This window comes from Rhodotorula paludigena (genome assembly GCF_050403205.1).
Source record: "Rhodotorula paludigena JCM10292 DNA, Rt_paludigena_JCM10292v1_ctg2, whole genome shotgun sequence".
In the NCBI taxonomy this organism is placed as follows: Eukaryota; Fungi; Basidiomycota; class Microbotryomycetes; order Sporidiobolales; family Sporidiobolaceae; genus Rhodotorula; species Rhodotorula paludigena.
Window position 1 is genome coordinate 739,018 of NW_027481456.1, and position 26,892 is coordinate 765,909.

The 26,892-nt window shown below is 64.7% G+C and overlaps 8 protein-coding genes across 8 annotated transcripts; 6 read left to right on the plus strand and 2 right to left on the minus strand.

The window, feature by feature from the left end:
* Positions 1-21: 21 nt before the first annotated feature.
* Positions 22-5,759, plus strand: JCM10292_004576 (uncharacterized protein; the record flags this gene model as incomplete). Its single annotated transcript, XM_076645911.1, has 7 exons — positions 22-1,008; positions 1,065-1,875; positions 1,933-4,070; positions 4,130-4,264; positions 4,328-4,430; positions 4,499-5,377; positions 5,437-5,759. 7 exons carry the CDS (start codon positions 22-24, stop codon positions 5,757-5,759), a joined length of 5,376 nt encoding a protein of 1,791 aa, XP_076508781.1.
* A 174-nt stretch (positions 5,760-5,933) lies between these two features.
* On the plus strand, positions 5,934-7,256 carry JCM10292_004577 (YDG/SRA domain-containing protein; the record flags this gene model as incomplete). Its single annotated transcript, XM_076645912.1, has 3 exons — positions 5,934-6,761; positions 6,873-7,010; positions 7,074-7,256. 3 exons carry the CDS (start codon positions 5,934-5,936, stop codon positions 7,254-7,256), a joined length of 1,149 nt encoding a protein of 382 aa, XP_076508782.1.
* A 119-nt stretch (positions 7,257-7,375) lies between these two features.
* JCM10292_004578 (uncharacterized protein) lies at positions 7,376-8,966 on the minus strand (the record flags this gene model as incomplete). Its single annotated transcript, XM_076645913.1, has 8 exons — positions 7,376-7,435; positions 7,503-7,628; positions 7,732-7,824; positions 7,916-8,212; positions 8,273-8,314; positions 8,400-8,558; positions 8,639-8,810; positions 8,926-8,966. The coding sequence occupies 8 exons, from the start codon at positions 8,964-8,966 to the stop codon at positions 7,376-7,378; spliced, it is 990 nt and encodes a 329-aa protein (XP_076508783.1).
* Positions 8,967-10,335: 1,369 nt separating this feature from the next.
* On the plus strand, positions 10,336-13,317 carry MTO1 (tRNA modification protein MTO1; the record flags this gene model as incomplete). The annotated part of the gene is made up of 14 exons (XM_076645914.1): positions 10,336-10,600; positions 10,668-10,694; positions 10,772-10,837; positions 10,924-11,151; positions 11,211-11,287; positions 11,349-11,564; positions 11,627-11,729; positions 11,786-11,881; positions 11,943-12,092; positions 12,162-12,374; positions 12,452-12,689; positions 12,747-12,860; positions 12,928-13,081; positions 13,153-13,317. 14 exons carry the CDS (start codon positions 10,336-10,338, stop codon positions 13,315-13,317), a joined length of 2,112 nt encoding a protein of 703 aa, XP_076508784.1.
* Positions 13,318-14,220: 903 nt separating this feature from the next.
* On the plus strand, positions 14,221-17,081 carry JCM10292_004580 (uncharacterized protein; the record flags this gene model as incomplete). Its single annotated transcript, XM_076645915.1, has 9 exons — positions 14,221-15,117; positions 15,178-15,395; positions 15,454-15,854; positions 15,936-15,994; positions 16,059-16,151; positions 16,209-16,310; positions 16,373-16,444; positions 16,503-16,643; positions 16,707-17,081. The coding sequence occupies 9 exons, from the start codon at positions 14,221-14,223 to the stop codon at positions 17,079-17,081; spliced, it is 2,358 nt and encodes a 785-aa protein (XP_076508785.1).
* A 692-nt stretch (positions 17,082-17,773) lies between these two features.
* On the minus strand, positions 17,774-19,406 carry JCM10292_004581 (dipeptidase; the record flags this gene model as incomplete). The annotated part of the gene is made up of 4 exons (XM_076645916.1): positions 17,774-17,901; positions 17,964-18,919; positions 18,981-19,116; positions 19,178-19,406. The coding sequence occupies 4 exons, from the start codon at positions 19,404-19,406 to the stop codon at positions 17,774-17,776; spliced, it is 1,449 nt and encodes a 482-aa protein (XP_076508786.1).
* Positions 19,407-19,826: 420 nt separating this feature from the next.
* ENT1 (epsin) lies at positions 19,827-22,057 on the plus strand (the record flags this gene model as incomplete). The annotated part of the gene is made up of 9 exons (XM_076645917.1): positions 19,827-19,864; positions 19,960-20,052; positions 20,117-20,149; positions 20,262-20,402; positions 20,481-20,557; positions 20,637-20,994; positions 21,078-21,225; positions 21,315-21,941; positions 22,031-22,057. The coding sequence occupies 9 exons, from the start codon at positions 19,827-19,829 to the stop codon at positions 22,055-22,057; spliced, it is 1,542 nt and encodes a 513-aa protein (XP_076508787.1).
* A 287-nt stretch (positions 22,058-22,344) lies between these two features.
* Positions 22,345-26,666, plus strand: JCM10292_004583 (uncharacterized protein; the record flags this gene model as incomplete). Its single annotated transcript, XM_076645918.1, has 16 exons — positions 22,345-22,351; positions 22,514-22,812; positions 22,882-23,232; positions 23,297-23,541; positions 23,620-23,906; positions 24,015-24,367; positions 24,435-24,721; positions 25,157-25,219; positions 25,284-25,421; positions 25,485-25,696; positions 25,760-25,830; positions 25,886-26,035; positions 26,097-26,167; positions 26,223-26,247; positions 26,303-26,368; positions 26,472-26,666. 16 exons carry the CDS (start codon positions 22,345-22,347, stop codon positions 26,664-26,666), a joined length of 2,820 nt encoding a protein of 939 aa, XP_076508788.1.
* Positions 26,667-26,892: the final 226 nt, after the last annotated feature.

Genomic DNA, 26,892 nt, shown 5'->3' on the forward strand with positions numbered 1-26,892 from the left:
GACGCTCCCGGGCCGTCAGCAATGGCCGCGCAGCCCCTGCACACCTCGCCTGCCGTGCACAAGCGCTTCTCGCGGACAAGCACCGCCTCGTCCTCATCAGTCGGCGAACCCTCGTCGTCCTCGTCGACCGGCGTGGGCGGGGCAGGATCGAGCTGGCGAAGCTCGGCCGCCAGCTCTTCGAGCCAGAACGGTCGCCTAACGCCCGCGTCAACGCGGCTGAGGATCGACGTCCCCGACAACCACCGCTTTGTCCGTCCCGCCTCGTCGCCCCCTCAGTCTTCCGTCGTGCAGAATGGCGAGGACGACGCAGTGATGTCGAGCGGCAGTAGTGACGGGTATGGCGAGGTTGGAGCAGGCGTCGGGCCGAGCCGCTGTGCTGTCAAGGACGACGAGGACGGTGGACCGGACGTCCTGCACACCGTCAGACCGTCTCACTCGTTCCGGCGGCACGAGCACGACGTTCCATCGGACGAAGAAGACGGCGGAGCCGACTTTCACGACGCGAACGAATGGTTCCCGCAGTCTCTCGAGCAGGGAGGGTTCGGGCTCGGATTGGGTTTCGCCGTTCCGAGCGCCACGTCTGTGCACGAGCGGCGGCGATGCTCAGGCGAAGAGAGCGAGCCGGAACATGCGGGCGACGTCGAGCACTTGCGCGACTCGGACGCGGAAGGCCCGCTGCCAGACCAGCTGCAGCAAAGGCGAGGGAGCTTGCCCTTTCCTTCGCGCACGCTGTCCTCCGTGCCAAACTATGCCTACTCCGACACCTCGACGACGACCGCAACCTCGGAGCAAGATCAGCAATTGTCTCGGCCGGCGCTCAACGACTTACACCGATCGACCCGTGTTTCCACTACCACTTCGTCCTCCAACTCGTCCACCCTCAGCCTTCCTACCGCACCGCCAGTCGACCTCTCGCTGCCAAATCGACAAATCGGGCCGTACGTGAGCGTCGCAAACGGGCCGATGGCGAGTCTGGCTTCGAGCAATGCGCCAGCGCAGCGTCCTCAGGTACGTCAAAAGGCTATGTCACCAATCGCTACTCGGCTGAGCGTTCCTCTCCTCAGACCACGAGTGGCGCCCGCTCCTTCTTTGCCAACCTCCTCGGCCGCTCGCCTCGCCTCAACTCCTCGCCACGACTCGGCTCACCTACTGGTTCCCCTTCCGGCTCACCTAATCCAGCGATTCCGCGGTCTCCGTCCGCCCCCCTCGACTGGCAATACCAGCACCCTGCAGTCGCTGCGCTGCAATCGCAGGGCGAGGTACCGCACACCCGCTCGACGAGCATGCCATCGCTAGCGGGTCGGCCACTGCCCCGCTCGTCCAGCGATCTGTATCGCTTTGATCCGGCTGAGCAACCGCAGCGTCGCACGCCTCGGTCGCTGGCGGCTGCAACCTTTGCCGGTTTGACGCGTTCGAGCTCGCTGCGCGACCCATCGGCTCCGCAAACATCCGGTGCATCGCAGGCTTCCGCTCGTCAGGCCAGCACAGCGGGGGCAACGCACTCGCCCGTTCCGACCATCGGCCTTGCGACACCTCCAATGCCCTCGACTTCGACTCCAGAGCCTCCCTCTCTCGCCTCGCTCGGTCTCTCCCTCGTCCCCCTCACGCAGCCTCTCTCGCTCAGTCGGAACGCCCAGCCGCTGTGCGGCGCTATCCTTGACCAGAAATACCTTCTCATCGGCACGACGGCGGGGCTCGACTTCCTCCCGCTCCCGCTTCCGGGCAGTCTGCCGATGCAGCAGCTCGGCAAGAAGCGCAAGGAGACGAGGAAGCCCGTCTCGCTCATCAAACGCACGCGCTTCAAGGAGCTCGCGGTGCTTAGCGAGCGGAGCAACATTCTGCTTGCGATTGCCGGACGCAACGACCATGTTCGCGGTATGCTCATCGCGCTCGCATCCATTCGCGCCTTTCGCTCACTAGCTTGCCCTGCAGTCTACGCGCTGGACGGCATTCGCGCCATGATCGACAAGAAGATGCAGGAGATCGACAAGCGCGACGGCTACCCAATCGTTCACGACGCCGCCATCTTCGACAAGAAGACCTCGCTCAGCAGCGGCGTTAAGGGCAAAGCTCGCGCGCCGGGCGAGAGCCGCTCGGCAGACATGCTGCAGCCGCAGGCGGCCGCAGCTTCCGTTGTGCAGCCCGCGCCGAGCCCCTCGTATCAGTTCCCGCCCACCGCATCCACCTCTGCCGCCGCTCCCTTCGCCTCCCAGCCCCTCCCACCCGACGATGCACCCACCCCGACGCCTCGTCGCCGTCCGCTCTCGACTCACAGTCGCCCGCCGTCGTACCATCAACGGCCGCCATCCTGGCATCAAGGCGGCGGTCCCGCTTCTCCCGTGCGCATCTCAAGCCGACCCACCTCGGCCTCGTTCGTGCGCGCGGTCCCGACCAACCCGGCTCCGCCGCGCGGTTCCGTCTCGAGCCAGACGACAGTCACGCCCGGCACGCCGCGCATCGTGCGCGGCCAGAAGTCGCGCGACTTCATCGCCGGCCGTAAAGGCTCCACGGCGGCGAGCATGCCCGGCATGTCGAAGCGGCGGAGTCGCGCCGACCTCGGCTCACCGCCTTCGCCGAGCAGCAGGCGAGCGAGCCTGCACTCGCACGTCTCGCGGCGCGGGAGTACCAGGTCGGTGGGGCGCGCAGCCGCCGAGACGGCAGACGCCGAGACACCGCCGCCCGTGCCAAGCGTCGACCGCCGCCTGTCCGCTCCGACGCACTCGCTCGAGCCGAACGGGCGACGCCCCTCAGCATCACCATCTCTGCCAGCGAGGCTTGACCCTTATCCCGCGCCGATGCCGTTCCCGCCGAAGCGCATGGAGCCGCGTCCGCCGGTCAAACCGCTGAACCCGCTCGAGCGCTCGCCGACGTCCGACCTCGCCGAGTTTCTGCGCGACAGCGGGCCCGACATGCGCTCGCCCGAGATGGACAACGTCCTCGCTTCGTCCCGCCGCCGCCGTCGCTCGTCTGTCACCGACAACTTGCTGCAAGCCGGTGCGGACGCGCAGCTCTTCCCTGCGCTGCACAAACTCGCTTCCCGGCGCGAAAGCTTGCCACCCTCGGCGACGGCGTCGCACCTCGCCGGGCTCGAGCTGTACACGACTGGTGGGAGCGACCTCGTCGAGATGCTCAGCGAGCCCGCCCTCGGCGACTACGGCCGCGCCTCGCTTAGCAGCAGCGCCGGACAAAGTCAGCCGCGCGAGGCGCGCTCGCCGCCACTGCGCTCGATCGAACGTTCTCCCGTGCTTGAGCTCGCCGATTTCATCCGCCAGTCTGGCCCGCTGGACGACCGGCCTTCGTCTTTCTCCGGCGACGAGTCGATCGTGCCACCGCGCGTGCCGCCAAAGCCCGAGGCTCGTAGCGCCATGACGCCGCGCCTTGGCGCAGGGCAGAAGTCGCCATCGAAGGAGCTTGCGGAGCTGCTTCGCCAGACGGGCCCGGTAGACGGATTCGACACGTCCGCCTTTTCGCCGATCCTGCCCACTCATTCGAGCGGCGTAGGTGCGGAGTCTGCGTCGGCTGCGATCAGTTCGACCCGCCAACGTGCCGAGTCGACCTCAGGAATCGCAGCACGCGAAGCGGCGCTCGACCGACTTACGGCCCGGTCGCCCGTCGTCGACAGCGACACAGTCGTGCCCACCGAGCTCGATGAGCTTGTGCGCAGTGAAGCGCCCGCGCAGACAGGATCGGCGTCGCCGAGCTCGCGCTCGAGTAAGCGCTGGACGATGAGCGCGGTCGGATCAAAGCTGCTCCACCGCACATCGACCCCTGAGGCACCCAGGCGTCCACCTTCTGCTGGCCAGAATGTGCGACCTTCGCTTGACTCGAGCCGTGCCTCGTCGCAGCGGGACCTTGTGCCGGACCACCGCCAGCCGCTGCCTCACGCGGCTACGACGACGGCTGCCCCTTCCGCGCCGCCTGCGCCGCATGCAGGCCCGACAGCTGCGCCGGTCCTATCTGTCGACGCCGCGCGTGACAGGAAACGCCGCCCGCAAGCTTCGCTGCACCGCAGCGAGCCGCCAACCGTCGCCCCTAGCAGTCAGGCTCCGCCAGACGCTCACCCTGCGAACGTGCGTGTGCCTTCTCGTTGGAGGCAGTGAAACACAAGCTGATACGCGCTTACCCATAGTCTGCTTCACCGCTCGAGTACGTCAAGCTGGCGAGGACCAGGGGCGCCCGAATGCTCCGGGCGACCGAGACCAAGAAGCGGACGTACCTTGCGGTCCTTTGCGGCGAGGAGGCCGAGCGGATCGAGCTATTTACGGTTTGTCTAATTGTCTGCTTCCTCCTGTGGTGCAAGAGCTGACCTGAAGGTGCGGAAACACAGGGTTCGCGGAGTATCTCGCTCAGCCTCAACCGCACGTTTGTCCTACCCGAGGCGCCGCGCACAATCGAGTTCCAGATGCAAGGCGACGACCTCGTCGACATCTGTGCGTCATATGCCTCGCGTTCTCTGCGGTCACCTTCGAGCGCACACAAGCTGACAAGCTGCGCGCAGACCTCGTCTATCCCGAGTCGATCTTCGCCCTCGAGCCCGCGACAGTCCGAGTGCGCGAAGTTGGGGTCGGTCGCAGCGAGCGTCGCGCCCGACGCGAGCGCGAAAGGCGCATGCGCGACGTCGCCGCTACCTCGGCCGCACCTCTCGCGAACGAGTCCGGCGACGAGTTTCGCTCGGCCAATCTGCACTCGGCTTTGCACCCCGCCGACCACGTGCGGACAGAGGAGCAGGAGACGACCGCCGCAGTGCCCGCAGGCGAGAACATCACTGTTCCGCTAAATCCTGCTTCGCGTTCGCTGTCTCCCTCGCCCGCGCCTGATGCAGTCGAGCCGCCTACGCACGAAGGGCCGCCGCCCGAATATGCAGCTCCTCCTCGAGAACGTTCACGCACCATCTCGTCGACTGCGTCGTCGTCGGCGTCTCGCGCACAAGCACAGGTGCAGGCAGCCTTGCGGTCGATTGGGTCTGCAGCGCCTGTGTCGTCGACTTCGCGTGCAAAGGCCCCATACAGTACCTTCCAGCAACTTCCCTTCGTTCCGCCAGTCCCCTCGAGCGTCCTCTCCTCGGCTTGGACCATTCCTCCGCTTTACAGCGATGTCGTGGCCGGCTCTCCGGTGCAGCCTGCGCTCGATGACGCCCTCGCCGACGCCGATGGACATTTACCGCAGCCTTCGATCACTGTGACGGGGGCAGGTCCTCCCAGCAACGGGCTGGGACATCAACGCGACGTGTCGTCCGACGCAAACCTTGACATTCCGCTCCTCTCGCCTATCTCGCTGCTCAACGGTGCTGCGCATCGACAGATCGGGCCTCCCGGTCTCTTCTTTGTCTCGAAGGGCAAGAATCTCAGCGGCATCGTCACAGCGGACGGCAAGAGCGGTGCGTGCAGTCCCTCGTCTTCGCGCGGATCCTGAGACTGATCAGTCGTGTCTCGCCAGTCATCAAGCGCCCAATCGTCTGGGGCAACGACCCTCTGCCCGTCGATCCTGCAACCGAGCCACCGCAGCGTCTTGAAGTACTCGTTCTCGGCGGCAGGCGCACCGTGGTGGTCAAGCTCTCGCCGTCAGACGTCAAGGCCATTTCGGTCGAAGGCGCTTCTCCTACTGCTCCCTTCTCTGCCGCCACGCTCGTTTCGCCTCCTCCACTCGCCCGCCCCGCCATTCAATTCCTCGCAACGCATTCCGCAGGCCAGCAACTCGTCTTCTCCCAAGCTGTTGGACAGTCGTTCTCGATCCAGTGTCTCGCCGCCGCGCGCATTTAGATCCCTTCCGCTCACATAGTGACACCTTCCGTGGTAGGATCCGCTGCTTCCTCGCACCCGTTGCAACCTGCCTCGTGCTCGTCGGAATCGCGTCGCGTCGCGTGAGCGACTGTGTGATCGGTGGACGAACTTCGCCTCTCTCGCTTCCACAGCTTCCCTCCGTCACCGGTCAGGATGGGATTCGACTACCTTGCATTCGTGGACAAACAGGTCGCGAGCAACTCGGCTCTGCTGGCGGAGCTCGAGGTCCCCAAGCTCTCGTCCGTCCGCCTCGTCTCCGAGTCGCCGTCACCCGTCAAGCCGCGCACGCCGAAGAAGCCCAAAGTCAAGCTCACCCCGCCTGCTACGCCTACCACTCCGCCGACCAACAAGGAGCTTGTTGAGGACCGCGAGAAGCGTGGCCTCCGTTCGTCAGGTCGCGTAAAGAACCAGCTGCTGGGTCTCACGCCGCGCAAGGAGGAGCGATACGTACCGTCGATGGTCGACGACGACGATGAGGAGGGCGGATACTGGGAGGGCGACAAGTTTGTGCGGACCGAGGGCGGTTCCGCGCCGAAGAGCATCGGCGTGCGCCGCCACGACCCCAAGAAGTACGGCAGCATTCCCGGCGTCCAGGTCAACGACGTGTGCATGTCGCGCATGGAATGGTCGACGCTCGCCGTGCATGGTCCGCCCGTCTCCGGCATCGCGATTGGCAACAAGGGGGCGTGCGTCTCGCTCTGCACGGCCGGCGGCAGCATCTACGGCGACGCCGACCACGGCGAGCGCTTCACGTACAGCGGCTCGGGCGGGCGCGACCTCGGAGGCACGAAGGATGCGCCGAAGAACCTGCGCACGGCGGCGCAGACGTCCAACATGACCTGGGACCACCCGCCTAACGCCGCCCTGCTTCAGTCGGTCAAGTCGGGTCTCCCGATCCGCGTCCTGCGAGGGTTCAAGGGCGAGGGGCCCTACGCGCCAAAAGAGGGGTACATCTACAGCGGACTCTACCAGGCGGTCAAGGTGAGTGAAAAGCTGGCGAAACGCATCGAGGGCGAGGCTACCTCACCACTGCCCTCTCCGCCTGAAACATCTCCCTCAAGAGGATAACGTGCTGATGTCCGTGTCTCACAGTCCTGGATTGACAAGAACGCTGATGGATTCGACGTCTGCCGGATCGCTCTTGTCCGCCTGCCCGGCCAGCCGCCTCTTTCAATTCATCCCGACCGCGAGCACATGGTCAAGAGCACAGCTGGAGTCAGCAGCAAACCTGTGAGCGCCATCCAGCTGCACAATAAACAGCATCGGCGCGACTCACCTTCTTGACCACTGCAGGCGAGCCGTTCCGAGTCTTCCTCGGAGTCCATGTCGCGCACAATTTCTGGCGCCAGCGCCTCGACCGCGATCACCTCCCCCGAGCCCGCTGCCAAGACGCCGAACTCGCGCAAGCGCAGTGCGTCGGCAGCGGCCTCGCCCGCGACGCCTTCGAAGCGCCGGCAAACGCCTCGCAAGGCCTAGATCTCGTATCGCTCTCCAAACAGGCTGTTGTAGATAGTACTGAATGATTTCATAGTAGGGATGTTCCGGCTGTCAAGGGGCTGTACAAGTCATTTTTGATTCGATCTACTGCGGCTCGTTCAGTTCTTTGCCTTCTTCTTGGGCGGCGCCTTGCTCTTGCCGCTAGCCTTGCCGCCCTTCTGCAAGTGGGAAAACCCTCGGTAAGCGTACTAGTAGGGTGCAGAAGAGAGAGAGAGGAGAACGCACGCGACCGCCAGCACGCTGCTTCTTCTTGCCCTCCGGCTCGTCGTCGTCGTCCTCCTCGTCAAAGTCCTCGTCGTCCTCCTCGAGCTCAGCTTCAAAGTCCTCCTCGTCGTCGTCTTCGGCGACGGACTGCGAAAGCGTGATCGGATGGCAGCGAAGAAGGGACAAGTGAGAGAGCGCGCGCAAAGTCAGCGTGTGTGCATGGCCATGCCGTGCTTCGGCTAGAGCACACCTTCTTGTTGGCGCTCGAGCGCGACGGGTTGCGGCGAGTACCCTCGGTTGCGGCGCCGCGCTTCTTGGGGGCGGCCTTGCTCTTCGAGTTTGTCTGTTGCGCAGTGAAGCAGGCCGGTAGCGTCAGTCGTGCGCTTATCCGGAGCGAGCATTTCTTGGGGACAAAGGTCGGAGCTGAAGCGCACCTTGGCTGCGCCCTTCTTGCCGCCCTCCGACTGCTTCTGCTTGGCCGACTTCTCGTCGTCGTCGCCCTCGTCCTCATCCTCATCTTCCTCCTCGCCGTTCATCTCGACGTCGTCTTCGTCGTCGGTTTCGGCCTCGTCAGCGTCGTCCTTCTTGGCGTTGCCGGCCTTCTTCTGCGTGGCCGTGCCGCCCTTCTTGCCGCCCTCGCTCTGCTTCTCCTTGGTCGACTTGGCCTTGTCGTCCTTCTCATCTGCCTTCTCTGCCTCGTCGTCGTCATTCTTGTCATCCTCCTTGTCGTCCTGGAAAAAAAGTGGCGTGAACGGAGGCTTCAGCAACACAAAAAGCGGAATCAAGCGGACCTTGTCATCCTCGCCGTTCTTGGCGGTGACCTCGCCGCCCTTCTGCGATTGACTTCCGAGTCAGTAACGTAGCAAGTCCGGCCGGCCGGGCAAGCTGTCGGCGGCGACGCGCTAGGCTGAAGCGCACCTTTCCGCCCTCGCTCTGCTTCTTGCGCGCGTCGCTCTTGTCGGCAGCGGCGTCTCCGCCCGTCTGCTCGTCGGCCTCGCGGTTGGTGCGCGCACCACCGGCAGCCTCCTTGGCGTACGACGTCTTGTCGCCGGTCGCGCCCTCGTCGACCTCGTTGAGCTGCAGATCGCAACGCCCACTCTCCCTCACATCAGCTCACGCTCACCGCCGCATCGGAATGCGACCGAGAGAGAACGCACCTCGTGCGCGAGCTTGATGGCCTTGTTGCCCGAGTCGGCCTTGAGCTCGACGGCGGGGTCCTCTGCGGTGCCCTTGCGCGAGACCTCCTTGCCGCCCTTGGTCTCGATCGTGTCGTGCTCGGGGACGACCGCCTCGACCGTGCCGCCGGGCTGCCCACCGCCGTAGTTCCACCTACACGGGGGTCGCACACGCACGGGAGCGAGAGGCGGGGACGGGTCAGATCTCGCTCGCTCGTGTGGGGCGGCGCAGCGGGGGATGACGACGAGGGGAGACAGCAGGGGCTTACGTGACGCGGTCGCCTTCCTGGAGATCCTGCGGGCCAGTCATTCTTCGTATTTGGAGTAAAAGCGAGCGTGTATGCACGGCGTGTGAGGAAGCAGGAAGAGCGGAAATGAAGGCGACGTCTGCGCCCTCGCGCTCGATCTTGAGAAGGCCGCCTTGACGCAATGGCCGGCCCCCTCTCCTCACTTTCGCGCCGAAGTCCCTCGCCCACCTCGGAAACGTGACGACAGCACACTGACGAACACACGGCCAGATACAGGAATGTCTAGTCTGCACACGCGAACGCCTCGAAAATTGCGCAGTCTCGCACCTCGCCTTCCGCGTCGAGGTTTCTCACCGTCGATGCTTGCGTGTCCGAACGGCACCGGCGGACTCTGAGCTCGAATGAACGCAGAGCTTATGCGACTGAGGACAGCGCATTTGTGCGTCAGAGGATGCCCGGACGCAAGCGTTGCATCCGAGATGCGACAGTATTTTGAGACAGCGGCCGGTTCTTTGCCCGCGCGGTACCAGCACGTAGAGCAACTCATGGAATAGCAGGACAGAGTAGCGAAGGAACGGCAGCAGGTCATAGCACAGGCGACGAGCGCAGCAGGAAAAGGGGAGAGAGCGAGAAAGAGTGAGGGCTCTGCCGCCGAAAACTAGAAGCTCGACACGCAGTTGGCACACGAGGCACCCTGCATTCCCCAGAAAGAGGAAACCGTCGACCTTCACTCTGAAGGCGGTCCTGAAGCGCGACCCCGGCGGGGGGTCTCGCCTGTCCCGCGGTATCCGCACTCCATCGCGAGCGAGCCGCGACAGCCTCCTGCGCCTCTCCCCAGGGGGAGAGGACACAGTTGAGGGGGCAGAGGGTGCGGGACATAGGGAATCTTCCGCAGCTGTAACGCTACACGTCCTGCTTGGTTCCTCTGTGCACACGAAGTGCGGCGAGGTGACGGGCATCTGACTGGCTACGGGGGACGTAGGGTGAAGGGAGGGAAGGTAGAGGACGGCTGTACGTAGGGCTAGTCCGATGAGCCGGGCGAGTGTAGCGGGCAAAGCGGAGTCGAAGCAGGAGCAGCCCGGCTCGAGACCCTCGCGTGTCGTCGCGGTGGCCCGGTGCGTGCACACCCGATCTGCTGCGATTGTCGCGACCTGACAAGCTACACCAGGCAGCCGGCTGTCCGCGTTTGTGCGCAGGTGGTCGGGAAGATTTGCAGGCAGCGGAGGGGGACGACAGGCTGCGGCGAGGGTGCATAGGGCGGCAGTAGGCGCCTGCGCTTAGCGACTCTGCGTGCTCCTTCTGCGCTACTCAGCGCGAGAGAGTGCGACAGCGAGTGAGCGGAACGGAGACAAGCCGCGAGTCGCGCGAACCGAGCGAACTAAGCTCGACCGCCGCCCGACGCTGATTCCTCCCAGCGCAATCCAGGAGGACATGCTGCAGCGCAGTGCATTGCGCGCCGCGCTCTACTCGGTCCCACCCCGCGCAGGATCGACGAGCGCCGGCATCGCCGTCCGTGCCACCGCCCGCATCTCGCTCCGCCGCACCTTCGCGACCACACTCGCCCACAACCCCGATGTCCCGCCGTACGACACCCTCGTCATTGGTGCGGGGCATGCCGGCTGCGAGGCGGCAACGGCGAGTGCCAGGGCGGGAGCGAGGACGCTGCTCCTCACGCAGAAGCTTGAGACGATCGGAGGCGAGTCTGGCCTTGCTCGTCGTTCTTGCCCGGTCTGGCGCGTGCTGACCTCGCTTTGCGTCCGTAGAGATGAGCTGCAACCCCAGCTTTGGCGGTGCGTCCTGACTTCACGGTTGTACGCCTCATTCTCAGGCTGAGACGATCCCGGCGTCTCTCCCGCGCACTCTGCAGGCATCGGCAAGGGAACTCTCGTGCGCGAGGTGGACGCCTTGGACGGCGTGTGCGGCAAGGTCTGCGGTGAGTCGACAGAGCCCTCGAACGCCGGTCGAGACAGCGTCGCTGATTCCTGCCGTCCTCGTCGCCTCCTCCTTCGCGACTCGCAGACAAGGCTGGCATCCAGTTCCATGTCCTCAACAAGAGCAAGGGCCCGGCGGTGCACGGCTACCGCGCCCAGATGGACCGCAAGCTCTACAAGCGCGAGATGCAGAGCGTCTTGTCGTCCTACCCCAACCTCGACATCCGCATGGCGGCCGTACAGGATCTCGTGCTCTCGCAACCAATTGACGGAGACGTGAGCAAGCCCGGAAGGAAGGTCGTCGGTTTGCGGATAGGTTCGTATCGCTCATTCCTTTGTTGTTCCTGTTCCCGCTGACGGGCCTCTCTTGCTCAGCGACGGGCGAGGTCATCCCGTGCAAGTCGGTCGTCATCTGCACTGGCACGTTCCTCGGCGGCGAGCTGCATCTCGGCGTGAGTCGTCTACTCCGCAAATGGCCTGAACGGGGCCGCCAGACTGACGGCTTCCTCGCAGCTTGAGATCACTCCGTTCAAGGGTCGCATCAACGAAGCTTCGGCACACGGTCTGTCCGACTCGCTACGCGAAGCAGGCTTCGAGCTGGGCCGGCTCAAGACGGGCACGCCGCCTCGGCTGGCAAAGGGCAGCATCCGCTTCGAGGGGCTCGGTGAGCAGAAGGGAGACGTGCCGGCCAAGCCGTTCTCCTTCCTGACAGATCAGGTCACGAACGAGGTGCGTTTTCCTATACCTGCTGCCCGCCGACTCGCTCAAAGTCTGACATGCTCGACCTGCAGGACAACCAAGTCTCGTGCTACCAGACCTCGACGAACCAGGCTTCGCACGCCATTGTGCGCGACAACATCCACAAGTCGGTGCACGTTCGCGAGACGGTCAAAGGTGAGCGCTTCAACTCGTCTCTCTCACCGTGCGCGCCTGACGATCATGCGTTGCAGGGCCTCGCTACTGCCCGTCGATTGAGTCAAAGGTGCTTCGGTTCGGCGAAAAGCTCGGTCACACTGTGTGGCTTGAGCCGGAAGGCTACGACTCCGGTTCGTCACCCTCCCCCCCCCCCTTTGCCGAACTGTCGACTGATCCGCTGAGCGCCTGCAGACCTAATCTACCCGAACGGCATTTCCATCACTCTCCCGGCCGAGAACCAGCTCGAGCTGCTGCGCACGATCCCGGGGCTCGAGAACGTCGATATGGTGCAGCCTGGGTATGGCGTCGAGTACGACCACATCGACCCGCGCGAGCTCAAGCGTGCGTTGAACCCAGACCTCTGTTTCCGCTGTTTGGTTACATATCGCTGATGAAGCGCTGCGCACACAGACACGCTCGAAACGAAGCGCATCTCGGGCCTGTTCCTCGCGGGCCAGATCAACGGCACGACGGGGTACGAGGAAGCCGCGGCGCAGGGCGTCCTCGCGGGCATCAACGCCGGCTGCTCGGCGCTCGGGAAGGAGCAGCTCGTGCTGAGCCGCGCGGACGGGTTCATCGGCGTGCTAGTCGACGATCTCGTGACGAAGGGCGTGAACGAGCCTTGTGCGTCGACTGCCTCTTGGTTGCTATTCAACTTCTACCGTCCCGAGTGTGTGCTGACTGAGCATGTGGACCTGCAGACCGCATGTTTACGTCTCGGTCCGAGTACCGCGTCTCGCTCCGCGCCGACAACGCCGACCTGCGCCTGACGGCCAAGGGCCGCGACGTCGGCATTGTCGGCGACGCGCGTTGGGCCGCGTACGAGCGCACCAAGGGTGACATCGAGGATGGGATCGCCCTGATGGAGAAGGTGCAGATGGCGCCGGACTGGTGGTGCTTGAAGGGGTTCGAGGTCAGGCGCGACGGGCACAAGCGCAGGTGCGTTCTTTCCTCGCTCGTCTTCTCTTGCGGGACAGCGCTCACGCTCCGACACAGCGCCTTTGACCTCCTGCACTACAAGGACGTCGACATGGAGAGGCTGGTCCAGCACGTTCCAGGACTCGATGCGCTCACGCCGCGCACGCTCGAGCGGATCGGAATCGCCGGCAAGTGAGTCGGCGCCCGTTGGTTCAGCCTACGAATTGTATCACGGGAATTGACACCCTGCGCGCGATAGGTACAAGCAGCACATCTTGCGGCAGACGCACGACATTGCGCTCTTCCTCCGCGACGAGAACCTTGCGATCGACCCGAGCGTCGACTACGACGCCATGCCGGGCATGAGCCACGAGGTGCGGCAGCGGCTCAAGGCTGCGCGCCCGACGACGCTGGTTTGTCGCCCTCTCACACTCCCCGTGCTCCAGCCACGCCGCTGACGATTTCCGCTCTCGCGCGTTCGCAGGGCCAGGCCAAGCGTCTCGAGGGTGTCACGCCCGCCTCGCTCGCGTGCCTTATGAAGTACGTGCGCAACAGCGCCACGCGGCGTGCCGAGCTGGACGCTGCGGCAGCGACTGCGCTTGCCGGATCCGCCGCCGTCGAGGTCGGTGCGGCGCGCTTGGGACTGTAGGGACGACGTCGACGAGAGAGAGGGGACTGTGTCTGTTGCCATCACCACCTGCATATCGCACTTCTCTCGCATCAGCCTCTGCCCACTTCCAGCGCTTTTGAGCGACAAGCGAGAGACGTTGCAGAGCGCTGAGAGCCGTACTGGCGCCCCGGAAAGACGCGCGAGCGCGAGGCCTTTTCGCCGCCGGGAGCACCGAGAGCAAGGCGCACGCTCTCGCCCGCCGCCCTGTCCCCACCCGGCGCTGCTGCCCTGTGTGTACACTCGAGTAGCTCGCAAGCGTGTCCTCACTGACCCTCCAGTGCCGCTGCTGCCTCTCTGCAGCTCGCGTGCCGCTCCCCCTCCTCCTCGTCGTCGCCCGCCGGTCCTCGTCGGTGCACCGCTCGACCCTGTGCGTCCGCAGCCCGCGTGGCCCGCCTGCGAGGTGCCTAGTACCGCGCTGACCTTGCCTGCCTCGTGCCCTGTCCCGATCTCGCCCTCACTCGCCCGGGTGCGCGTTCGGTTGTCGTCGCGCGCAGCTCCGCCTCTGAACTCTAAGCGCCTCGCCCGCCCTCGCCGCCCGAGCGAGCCCGTGAGCGTGCCCAGCCAGGAGCTCTCTCGTCTCTCCGTGCGTGCGTGGCCGCGCGACCCTCGCACGAGCTCGTGGGCGCGTGCGCGAGGCTGACTTGGCTCCCACCTCCAGCAGCGAAACGCGTCGATTGCGCCGCATCTGCGCCGCCGGAACGCCTGACGAGCCCGTCCAGAGCTTCGTACAGCCGCACAGAGCCTGCCCGTCCGCGCACCCAGCCGCCGATCTCCGCGCCTCGTGTCCCGAGCCGTCCATTCACGCGGCTTTCCCTCAACCCGCGCCGAGCGCACGTCGATCCCTCGCTCCCCGCCCGCCCTCGCGCCCCGAGTCCCGCTGCAATGCAGGGCGAAGACTCGAAACTCTACACCGCCTTCCCGCCCGCGTCCTTTGCCGCCGCGGCGGGCGGCGGCCCCGCCCCACCTCCCAACGGCAGCGCCCAAGCCGCTGCGAGCACCGCCGCGCCTTCCGATCTCGGCGCTGCCCCCACCGGCACCGCCGACTTTGAGGCCATCAAGCGCTCCTTCGAGGGCGCAGGCAGGAATGGCGCCGCTGCCCAGCAGAACGGTGCGCCGCCTGCCGTGCTCGGGGGACCGGGCGCGTCCGCGGGCGGTGCTGGCGCCGCGCCGCCTTCGGCTCCTTACCAAGACGTCTATGCTGCTGCCGGCGCTGCCGGCCTCGTGCACGCCAACGGTCTCTACGGCGCATCGTTCGGCGCCCCGAACCAGCCCTTCGCACCCGGACAGCAGGCCTCGACGAGCGCAGGTCCGCCTCTCGCCGCCGGCAACGGCGCGCCCAACGGCACCTTCTCTGGCCCGACCTCTCCCTTCCTCAACAACGCTGTCCCGAACGGCGTGCCCGGCGCTGGGCCCGCTCCCCTTCCGTTCGGCTCTCCTGTCCCGCCCGCCGCTGCCATGCCTGGCGGTGCAGGCGGGCCTGGCACCCTCGGCGCCGCAGTCCCCTATGCTGGCTCGGCGTTCGACCCGACGCCCAACTCGCCGAATCCGTACGGCGGCCCTGCGCTCCCCGCGGGTGCGCCCGGCGCTCCCCATCCGCCCTTCGGCGCGCCCGCTGGGCCCGGCGCGTTTGGCGGACTCGGGATGGGCAGCCCCTACATGGGCATGATGTCGCCCATGCTCGGCATGGGCAGCCCGCAGCTCGGAGGCGCGAACGGCTTTGGTATGGCATACCCGATCGGCGGGCAGCAGAACGGCATGGGCGCGACGCAGACTCCGACCGTGCGCTCTCCTCGCGTCTCCAATCTCGATGGTGTGACTCACTGACGCTCGAAATTTCAGACTCGCACCGTCTACGTCGGTAACCTTCCTTCGGACGCCTCGGTCGACGAGCTGCTCTCGCAAGTCCGCTTTGGCCCGATTGAGAACATCCGTATCCTCCCCGAAAAGTCGTGCGCGTTCATCTCGTTCCTCGACCCGACCACCGCGGCTGCGTTCCACTCGGACGCGCTGATGCGCAAGATCCGCCTGCACGACCACGACCTCAAGATCGGCTGGGGGTGCGTGCACTCCCTGTTTCCGCTGTCTGCATCTCGCTGACTCGGCTCTCCTGTACAGCAAACCGAGTGCCGTCATGGCCAACGTGCTCGCGGCCGTGCAGCAGTCGGGCGCGACGCGCAACGTCTACATCGGTAACCTCGACGAGTCGGTGACCGAGCAGACGCTGCGGGACGACCTGTCGCGCTTCGGGCCTATCGACCAGGTCAAGATTGTGCGCGATAAGAACATCGGCTTTGTCCACTTCCTGTCGATCGCGACCGCCATCAAGGTCGTGCAGAACTTGCCGCAGGAGCCCGCCTATGCCGGCCGCCGCGTCGCGTACGGCAAGGACCGCACGGCATACGTGCCCAAGAACCAGCACCAGCAGCAGCAGCACAACATGGCTGCGGCCGCGATGGGCAGCATGGCCGCCAACTATGGCGGGTTCGGAGGACTCGGGTTCGGGAGCCCGCAGCTCGGTGCGTCGCGCGAAGCGGTCTTCTGCTCGAACCGCACTGTACAGTCGAGCTGATCGATCAACCTGTCGGTGATCGACGCAGGATACGGCCAGAACGGTGACCCGAACGCGCAGCCTGGCAACCGCACCATCTACCTCGGCGTGCGTCGTGCAGTCGCGGCATCCACTGCAACCTTCGAAGCTCACGCGCGGTTTTCGCTCGCAGAACATCCATCCCGAAGTGACGACCGAGGAGATCTGCAACATCATCCGCGGCGGCATCTTGCAGCAGATTCGCTACATCCCCGACAAGCACATCGTGCGTTCCATCCGCTCGCTTTCGTTGCGCGCCTCGCTGACGCCCGCGTCCGTGCAGTGCTTTGTCACTTTTGTCGACCCGCATTGCGCGCTCGCGTTCTACCAGACGGCGTCGTTCCAGGGCATTGCGCTGCACAACCGCCGGCTCAAGGTTGGATGGGTGCGTTGTACGCTGACGTGAATACAGCTCCTCGTACTGACAGCCCTCTCACTCGATCACAGGGCAAGCAGTCGGGTCCGACTTCGCCTGGCATCGCCATGGTCGTTCAGGCCGGCGGATCCCGCAACGTCTACGTGCGTCGGTTCCGCTCGCTCCCCCTTGTCGCGCTCGCTCACTCTTCGTGCGCGACAGGTCGGCAACATTGAAGATTTTGAGACGTACTCCGAGGAGAAGCTGCGCAAGGACTTTGGCGAGTACGGCGAGATCGAGCTCGTCAACTTCCTCAAGGAAAAGCAGTGCGCGTTCATCAACTTCACCAACATCACGAACGCCGTGCGCTACGCCTGCTCCACTTGCTTATGTGCTCGTGCTCACATTGGTACTACGCTCTTACAGATCAAGGCGATCGAGGGCATCAAGCAGCACGCCGACTACCAGAAGCTCAAGATTTCGTACGGCAAGGACCGCTGCGGCGGTGCACCACGCGCCTTCCGCGGCTTCGACCTGCGCAACCAGCAGCGCGGTCCGCCGGGTGGCGGCCAGTCGCAGGCTGGCCCGGAGAGCAACAACGGCGGCGCGTCCAACGGGTTCCCGCGGTCCCCCTTTACCGACGTCATGTCGTTCCCGGCGAGCCCGCTTCAGACAGACCAGCTGCGTCTTGGCGAGGGCGGCGAGCCGCACTCGTCGTCGCCGCAGCTGCCCGAGATCGGCGCGCTCGTGCTCGACGAGGAGGCTGCCGCAGCGGCGACGGCGGGCCAGGCGCAGGCGTAAAGCGGCGACGAATTCGTGCTGGAGCTTAGACGACCTTACCTTACGACAACGTTCTTCGACCCGGTATCTAGTTCGCTCTTCGCCTCGCATCCCGTCGCATTGTCCCCCACCTCTCGTCCACGTCTCTCCTCTCCTTCGATTTTCGCCGTCTCTGTCACCCACCATCTCTTGAGCGGCGCCTTTGCCTCGTCGTTCTCGCCAGCCCGACACGACCTCCAGCGCCGCCCGCACAGTCTGCCTCTGCTCTCGCAAATACACGCCGTGCACTCAGTTTTCATCTCAGTGGACACTTTCCCCTCGCCCTTCTCCTGTCTCTCTTCTTCAGTCTTCTTCAGATCGTTTTTCCCCGTCTCCGACTCTTCTCAGCTCTACCATCATACAGTACCCCGTCTCGTCTCGTCGTCACTGCATCGTTTTTCCGCCCCTCTCCACCTCTTCTTTCCCCTCTCGCTTGCTTGCCCTAACGCGCCCCCCTCTTCACCCTCGTGCACAACCTCCACTTCTCTTGCGCCATGTCCACCTCGACCTCGTCAAAACGTGCACACATCTCTCACCTCTTCTCCCTCGGGCATGTCTTGCAATCGCGAATGCGTGGAAACAGCCTCTCGCGCGGAACTGCTATCGGAAAGTAACGATTCCAGGGTGCATGTCCATGAGTCGACCGCCATATGCGCTTGCGCGCGCAGCTCGCCTCAGTGCCCGGGCGGCTTGTCGTGCTTGACGAGGTCGCTTCGGCCTTCGAAGACGGCATGGATCGGCTCGAGGTGCCGCTGCGAGTGCGCAACGGCCTCGACCTTGTCGAGAATGCGCAGGAGATTCCCTGTCCGCGAAGGATGTGTGTCAATCGCGAGTGATCGTGCACAACGGGAGAGCGACACGCACCGCTCGTCAAGCCCATGATCTCCTGATCGCTCCACCCGCGGCGGATGAGCTCGGCAATCAAGTTCGGGTAGTGCGCGACGTCCTCGAGGCTCTCGGGCGGGTCTTCGATGCCGTCAAAGTCGCTTCCAATGCCGACGTGCTCCCTGCCCGCGAGTCGACCGATGTAGTCGGCGTGATCCGCCATCGCCTGCACGTCGGCGCGCTTGCCGCCGCGCGACGGGTCGTTCGGCCACTCGCTGACGAACATGCCTGCAAAGTTGAGCATGACGATGGCGTCTCCGCTTGGGACGGCGAGGTGCGCCTCGCCTGTGTCGGCGCCCCAGCCCTCGCCGCGCTCGCCGTCGTCCGAGAGGTTGAACGGCGCGCGCGCAGGGTCGATCGACCCGATGCGGCGCAGGATCGAGTCGGGGACGTTGCGCACGTTGGGATGGACGCCGCGGGCGTTCGAGTGGGAAAAGATGGGCGGCGCGTGCGAGAGCGAGAGCACGTCCGAAGCCGTCTTGGGGTGCGTGTGCGAGACGTCGACCATCATCCCGAGGCGGTTCATCTCTTGCACGGCCGCGCGGCCAAAGGGCGACAGGCCGCCCCACCGCGGCGCGAGGTCCTGCCCCTGCATGCCGCACGAGTCGGCGAGCGGCGAGTGGCACGCGTGCGTGAGCGTGACGTACCGCGCGCCGAGTGCGTAGTAGGCCCTCAGCGTCGCGAGCGACGCGCCGAGCTGATGTCCGCCCTCGACGCCGAGCATGCCGCCAATCTTGCCGCGCTTGATGGCGCGCCGCCAGGCTGCAGCTGTCGGCGTGAACTCGAGCGTGGACGAGTAGCGGTCGATGATGCGGTGGGCGGCGTCGATCTGCTCGACCGTGTCGCGCACCCGGAAGGACGGAGAGGTGAAGTTGCCCGTGTTTTCGGAGGGATAGCCCGCGTCTTCGGGGCAGGGCACAAAGACAGAGTGAAAGCTGCGGGTATGAGGACTCGTCAGATACCATGCGTCTAGGTCTTCGGAAGCAGTCGACGCGCAATCCGCCGACCTTGCCCAGGCGCAGGCGCGGGATGTCGACGTGACCAGTCACGTTCTTGCGCAAGTCGAATTTGGGGTCGTCCAGATCGTAGGCAAAGTACCACCGAGCGAGGATCTCGAGGTCGATGTGGCCGTCTAGACGGGAAGACGAGGTGTTCAGGATGCCGGTTTGGACGAGGAACGGAAGAGAGCGAACCGATGATGGGTTGACGCTCGAGGAGAGCGAGCGCGCGTTCGTGGGGATCGAGCGGCAGTGGAGTCAACGCTCGCTTGCACGCGCGGAGGCAGTCCCAGGCAGAGTCGAGCGAGGTGCGGTCGACGAGGCTGAGCAAGCAAGCGACAGCGATGAGCAAGCCGAGGGCGAAGCGGCGGCGAGGGTGCCGCTGCTTCGAGCCAGCTTGCTGCTCTCCTTTGAGTCCCTTCATGCTCTCTCGATAGCCCAGGAAAGCGAGGACGAGGCTCGGGCGGAAGCGAGGGCGTTTCGCTCCGCGCAGCCGACGCAGCGCTTGCCCGCCCTCCACTTGCTCCGGCTCCCTTTAAGCCAGGCTGTGCAGAGTGCGATAGACTGTGCTCGGCTGCACGACGCGAACGGTGCTGCTCTCGTTCACCCGCTCGCCGTCTTCGTCCTCGTGCGACTGCGTCACCTCGGCACCGCCTCGTCCCCCCGCACCCTCGCAGCAGAGCGCTCGACAGCCAAGCCAGGAAAGACGCATAGCCGACCACACCAGTCTGTAGACCCGCCAGTGCCTCGCCGTTGCTCCTCCCTCTGCAGCAGCCTCATCACCTCGTTGTCCCCGATCGCTCTCGTCCTCCATTTCTCGACCCGTTGAGCGCGCGCAGTCACCATGTCGGCCATGCAGAATATGGGAAAGAGCGTCATGCGGTGCGCCCTTCTCGATTCACATCATCCACCCTTTGCGGACGCTCACTCCCCCCACTCCGCCGGCCCCCTCACATTGCGGCACGTTCTCGCGACAGCATGGCCAAGAACTCGGTCAAGGGCTACTCGGACACTCAGACCAAGGTCCGAGATGCGACCTCGAACGACCCCTGGGGACCTAGCGGAACGCAGTGCGTACTCTTCACGTCGAGCCACCCGACTTGGCACCTGTCTTGACCTCCTTGATGCTCGCAGGATGGCCGAGATCGCGCAGATGACGTTCAACCAGTGCGTTCCAGGCTTACTCAGAAAAAGTCGCGGGGTTCGCGACTGATCAGGCGCTTCTCACGATCCTCCTCTGTGTCTTGCACTGGCACCCTTGATCACTGCCGCATTGCAGGCAAGACTTTGTCGAGATCATCGAGATGCTCGATAAGCGGCTCAATGATAAGGGCAAGAATTGGCGGCACGTCTTTAAGTCGCTCACTGTCCTCGACTACATCCTCCATGCTGGCAGCGACAACGTCGTGCAGTACTTCCGGTACGTTCAGCCACGGGCGTCGTCGGCTCTTGGTCATCCGTGCCGATGCTGATTCCCTCCGAGCGTCGTGCTTCGCAGCGAAAACTTGTACATCGTGAAGACGTTGAAGGAATTCCAGTACATCGACGAGGCCGGCAAGGACCAGGGTGCCAACGGTGCGTAGAGGCCTCACGAGACTGCGCTTCTAGCGAGTGATTGCCAGACGCTGACTCTGAAGGCCTGCCATACGCGCAGTGCGCCAAAAAGCGAAGGACATCACCTCCCTGCTCCTCGACGAGAACCGCATGCGCTCGCAGCGCGCGTCGCGCAAGGACATGCGCAACCGCATGACAGGTCAGAAGGACGACGAGCGGGTGCGCGAGCGGCCCTCGCGCGCGACGCCGCCCCCGCGTGGCGGCGGAGGGGACGACGAGCTGCAGCGCGCGATCGAGGCGAGCAAGCGGTCGGCGGCCGAGGAGGCGGGGCGGCACCGCGCGGACAACGAGCTCGAGGAGGCGATGCGGCTCAGTCGCGAGGAGGAGGAGCGGAGGCAGAGGATGCTGGCGGCGAACGGTGGAGACAGCCTCTTTGACGAGCAGCGGCAGCAGGAGCGGTACGTCTCGCGAGATAGCCCTCGTCGGTCTCACTGTGCAGCAGTCGCGCCGTGTACTGATAACGTGGACGATCCGTTCGCAGGAATGACGCTCTCATCGACATGGATGCACCGACGGTGCAGCAGCCGATGCAGACGGGCTGGATGTCGTACAACCCGTACCAGGCGCAGCAGCAGGCACAGATGGAGGAGTACATGCGTCAGCAGCAGCTTCTCGAGCTCCAGCGACAGGTGCGTTGCATGTTGCAACCGACCTTGTCAGGTGGCAAGTCCTCGAAGACGAGTTCGCTGACTCCGACTCTACGAACATGCGCCTGCAGCAAGAGGCTCAGCAGATGATGTACCAGCAGCAGATGCAGGCGCAGTTCCAGCAGCAGCAGGCGTACGAGGACTACATGCGGCAACAGCAGATGCTCTACGCGCAGCAGCAGGCGCAGCAGCCCCAGCAGGCAATCCAGCCGCAGGCGACCGGCTTCGGCGCCAACAACCCCTTTGCCGCGTTCGCCGCGCCGCCACAGACCTCGTCTCCTGCGCCGCAGCCGGCGTTCGACTCGTCGTTCCAGCCTTCCCCCTCGCCCGCTCCGGCACCAGCCACGGCGCCCGAGCAGCCGCAGGTGCAGCCGCAGCGGACGGGCGGCGGCGGGCGGTTCAAGGCGACGGGCGACGCCAAGCACGGCGAGCTCGCTTCGATGCTCGGGCGCGGGCGCGAGGACGGCCTCGACACGTTTGGAAACGTCGGCGCGTCGCGCGTGCCCGTGTGGCAGCAGAAGACGGGGCAGCAGGTCGCGCAGGGGCAGGGGCCGATGCAGCCGCAGACGACGGGGCTGGCCAAGCCGCTCAACCCGTTCGGGAGCGTCACGGGCAAGTACCAGGCGCCGATGCAGTTCAACCAGCCGACCGGGTACGGCCAGCAGCAGCAGCAGCAACAGCAGCAGCAGCAGCAAAACGTGCGTCTCTGGCTGTCGCTCTCTCGCTCCTGCCGGGGCTTCGCGCTCATCACCTGGCTGACTCCCTTTCTCTTGTGTGACGCTCGCAGAACGAGCAGCCCTTCTTTTCCATCTAGATGCTGCCGACTTGCCCTCTTCTTCTTGTGTCTCGGCCGTTATTTCTTCTTTCCCTCGTCGTCGTTTTCGTCCTCGTGTCCCACTCCCTTCTCCCCTTTTCGTGTGTCGAGCCTCTCACTCTGCAGTGCAAAGCAAGGTCCTCCCGAAGTCTTCGTCGCTTCTCGAGAGGCGCACCCCGGAAAGGCGCGGTTCTGGCGGGGGCCGAAGTGGGGCAACGCCGCCCGTCGTCGGCGTCAACGCGGCGAAGGAAAGGTTGCTTCCTCTCACCTCGAAGCGAGCAGCCAAGATGGGCAGTGCGTGCACCTCGTGCACAGTATCTTCCCGTAGCACCGCGCTGACCTCTCGCCATTGTCGCCTCGTCTCCGCCTCTTCTCTGCGCCCCGCACATCCGCTCGTCGCTGCTTGGCTATGCTCTGCTCCTGCTGCGCTGTACGTGGCGCGCGACTCATCTGCAGAGCACATCCTCAACACGCCCAAGACGGCCATCGTCGACTCACTCAGCGGCCTCACATTCCTCAACCCGGCCACCGAAGTCTACGACTCGACGCTCCTCCTCCGCTCGCCCGCAAAGGACCGCGTGCACCTCGTCTGCGGCGGAGGCGGAGGTCACGAGCCCGCGCATGCCGCCTTTGTCGGCGAGGGCATGCTCAGCGCCGCCGTCAGCGGCCAGGTCTTTGCGTCGCCGAACGCAGGCCAGGTCGAGAAGGCGCTCGACAAGCTTAGCCTCGCGAAGGGCACCCTGATCGTCGTCAAGGTAAGTTCTGGCTTGTCCTGCTTCTGCAGGAGAGGGCCGACTGACACGACGCCGCCCTCGCACCCGCAGAACTACACGGGCGATGTCCTCCAGTTCGGCCTGGCCAAGGAGCGCTGGGCCGCGACGCACCTCAACGACAACTCTGTCCGCATGGTCGTCGTCGGCGACGACGTTGCCGTCCCGCGCTCGCAGGGCGCCCTCACCGGCCGGCGCGGGCTCGCCGGCACTGTCCTCACGTACAAGCTTGCCGGCGCGCTGGGGGCGCAGGGCGGGAGCATCGACGAGCTCGAGCATGTCGCCAAGATTGTCGCCGAGCGCTGCGGGACGATCGGAATGGGGCTGGAGCACTGCCATGTGCCCGGGACGGAGAAGGGCGAGGCGTACCTCAAGGATGACGAGGCCGAGATTGGCATGGGCATCGTACGCTGCGCTTCCTCTCCGCATATTGGCGCAGTACGTCGCTCACGAGGGGTTATTCGCACAGCACAACGAGCCAGGTATCCGCAAGGTCTCGCCCATCCCCTCGGCCGCCAAGCTCGTCGACGAGTTCCTGACGACCATCACGTCGACGACCGACGACGAGCGCTCGTACGTGCCGTTCAAGAACGACGGGAAGGACGAGGTCATCCTCATGGTCAACAATCTGGGCGGCCTGCCCGAACTCGAGCTCGGCATCGTCGCGAAGGAGGCGGCCGACTGGCTCGCGCGCAAGAAGATCACGGTCAAGCGGTACGTGACTATACCCGGATCTTCCGGCAGGCCCAATCAATCTGGATTTGCGAGATTGACAGGGTGGTATGCGCGCAGCGCCGTCGCCGGCTCGTTCATGACTTCGCTTAACCTCCCCGGTTTCTCGCTCACGCTCCTCCTCCTCCCGCGCGAGCCTGTCTCGCTTCCCGCAACCTCTACGGCCTCGTCGGCGCTCAAGTTCGACTCGTCGCTCCTCGTCGACCTGTTTGACGCGCCGACGGACGCGCCCGCGTGGAAGTGGACATACAAGGGCGAGCCCGAGATGAAGGTCCTCGCGGAGGGCGACGAGAGTAAGGTCGGGAAGAAGCAGGAGAAGGCCGGTGAGGAGGTCAAGGGCCCGAAGCGTGAGTGTTTCGGCTTCGCTGCGGCTTACCAGTACCTGTGGCACGACTGCCCGGTTTGAGGCTAGGCTCGCAAAGGACGACTGCGCTGACACCGCCGTTTTCCCGTAGCTACCGACTCGAAGCTCTTCATTTCTGCACTCGAGGCGGGTCTCAAGGCGCTTGTTGCCGCCGAGCCGGAAATCACGCGCTACGACACCATCGCCGGCGATGGCGACGCCGGTCTCACCCTCAAGGCGGGCGCGCAGGGCATCCTCGACGCCATCGCACAGAACGGCATTCCCGATGACGACGTCGTCGCGGCCATGGTCGCCATCTCGGCCATCGTCGAGAAGGAGATGGGCGGTACGAGCGGTGGCTTGTACGCAATCGGCTTGAGTGGCCTCAGCAAGGGCCTGCTCGACGCGGCGAAGGAGAAGAGCTCCGACACGGCGGGCAAGGAGGTCTGGGCTCGCGCTCTCGAGGTGCGTTTCGTGCGAATATTCGAATCGGGCCATGGTGTCAATAGAGCTCATCCTGTTACTTTTGCAGCTCGCGCTCAACACGCTTTACAACTACACGCGCGCGCGCCCTCCCTCGCGCACGCTCGTCGACCCGCTCTCGTCCTTCATCTTGACCTTCTCGGCCTCCCCTTCGGACGGGCTCACGCACGCTTTCAAAGCGGCGCACGAGGCGGCCGAGGCGACGCGCGACCTCGATGCCAAGGCGGGCCGCGCGGCGTACGTCGACCAGGAGAAGATTCGCGAGGCGGCCGTGCCCGATGCGGGCGCTTGGGGCGTGTGGACCCTGTTGCAGGGCATTCAGAAGGTCATCGGCGCGTGAGCGTCGCTGTCTGGTTGCTTAGGGCTGGCTGGAGTCGGCTGTGTACCTAGAAATGCTGGAAAGAAGGCAAAGTTAGTTCCCGTCTGGCTGTACGCGGAAGGGTCTAGCATGCCTCGTACTGCTCGGCCCACCCTCTCCGGTAGCTGCTGCCGTCTCTAGAGCATACGCTGAGTCTGCTCACAATCTGCTCGCTCGCTAAGCAAGATTCGCGAGTTGCGACACCGGGGTCTCTGGTGCTGCCGGCCGGAAAGGCGACGAGGACGAGCACCGCCTCGCCTCTGCCTCTTCGCCTCTCTCGCACTCCACCAGAGCTGCAGAACACACCATGTGAGCTGTCTTGCTGGCATGCAGGCTCTGCAGCTCCCGCAACAGTCTCCTGGCGCTGACTGCACCCCGCTCACGCTCATCTCCCCCGCCCGCCTCCTCTGCAGGATCGAGACGAAGCTCACAAAGGCGCTCGGCATCAAGCGTCCCATCGTACAGGGCGGCATGATGTGCGTTCATTTGGCGCAACATCGCTCTGAGGTGCAAGCTGACCTCTCGGCTTCCTCCCTGCAGGTGGGTGGGGCTGCCGAAGCTTGTCGCTGCCGTCTCCAACGCCGGCGGATTAGGCATTCTGACGGGCTTGACTGCTGGCTCGCCAGAAGGGCTGCGCAAGTCGATCCGCGAAGTGCGCAGCTTGACGGACAAGCCCTTGTGCGGCCTCACTTCCCTCCTTCCATGACCCTGTTTCGTGCTGACACGTGTGCTTCTTTGCAGCGCCGTCAACCTCACCTTCCTTCCTTCAATCTCTCCGCCGCCGTACGAGGAGTACGCCAAGGTTATCGTCGAGGAGAAGGTCAAGATTGCCGAGACGGCCGGCGGTCCCGCTGCCATCCCCATCATCAAGTACCTCAAGAGCAAGGGCTTGATCGTGATCCACAAGTGCACAGCGGTGCGCCACGCCCAGGCGGCGGAGAAAGTCGGGGTCGGTGCGTCAACCTGGGTACTCATTGAGCGTTGGCCGGCACTGATCCAATTGCTGTCATGCGTAGACTTCCTCTCTATCGACGGCTTCGAGTGCGCGGGACACCCAGGAGAGGACGACGTTGGCGGCTTGCTCCTGGTAAATTCAAACGTCTTCCAGAGCCGAACCTGCTGCTGACGAGCCTCGCTTTCAGCTTGCCCTTGCGGCTCGCAAGCTCAAGACGCCGTACATTGCTTCCGGCGGTATCGGCGACGGGCGTGGACTCGCAGCGGCCATCTCGCTCGGCGCCGAAGGCGTCAACTGCGGCACCGTCTTTATGGCGACGACCGAGTCTTACATCCACGTACGTTTCTGTCGCGCGCTCCGCACAAATCACAGGGGCTCACTTTTCTTTTGCTGCTCAGGACAACATCAAGAAGGCGATGGTCGAGGCGAGCGAGCTAGACACGACCCACATCTTCCGCTCGCTGCGCAAGTGCGTTTCTCCCTCTGCTTTGCCGCTCGGTACCGTCGCTGATGTCGGCTCGCAGCTCTGCTCGAGTCTTCAAGAACAAGGTAAGTCTCGGTGCTCGGCTGGAAGGTAGTTGCGGTGCTGACAAAAAACCTGCAGATCGCAACCGAGGTTGTCGCGAAGGAACGACGGCCCGGCGGCGTCGAATTCCCCGAGCTTGCGCCGGTCAGTCGCGAGCTCTCTCTTTCTGGCGTCGTCCTGACGCCAGCGTCAGACGACGGCCATCGAAGTGTTACTTTCCGTACTGACAGGAGCTTGCCCGCCTCAGCTCGTCTCTGGCGCCCGCGGCAAGAAGGTCTACGACGAAGGCGACCCCGACGCCGGCGTGTGGAGCTCGTCTGGCGTGCTCGGCCTCATTGAAGACGTTCCTTCGTGCGCCGAGCTGCTCGAGCGTATGGAGCGCGACGCCGAGAAGATCCTGGTCGAGGGCGCGACCAAGGTCAAGAGGGAGAGCAAGCTGTAGAATGGGCTGCGATCAGTTGCTGTTCAGCTGTATTCTGTGCTCTGTCCACGGGCTTCTCTGGCTGACGAAGAGGCGAGAGAGAGCGTAGTTTTACAAGGCAAACAGGGAGAAGAGACGGTGCTCAAGAGTGAGTCTGCTGCAAAGAAAACCAGGACCTGTACAGTCTACGTCTGGCCAGCAAGGGCTATCTAGGAGAATGGAGGCACATTCGGGTCCATTTAGTCTG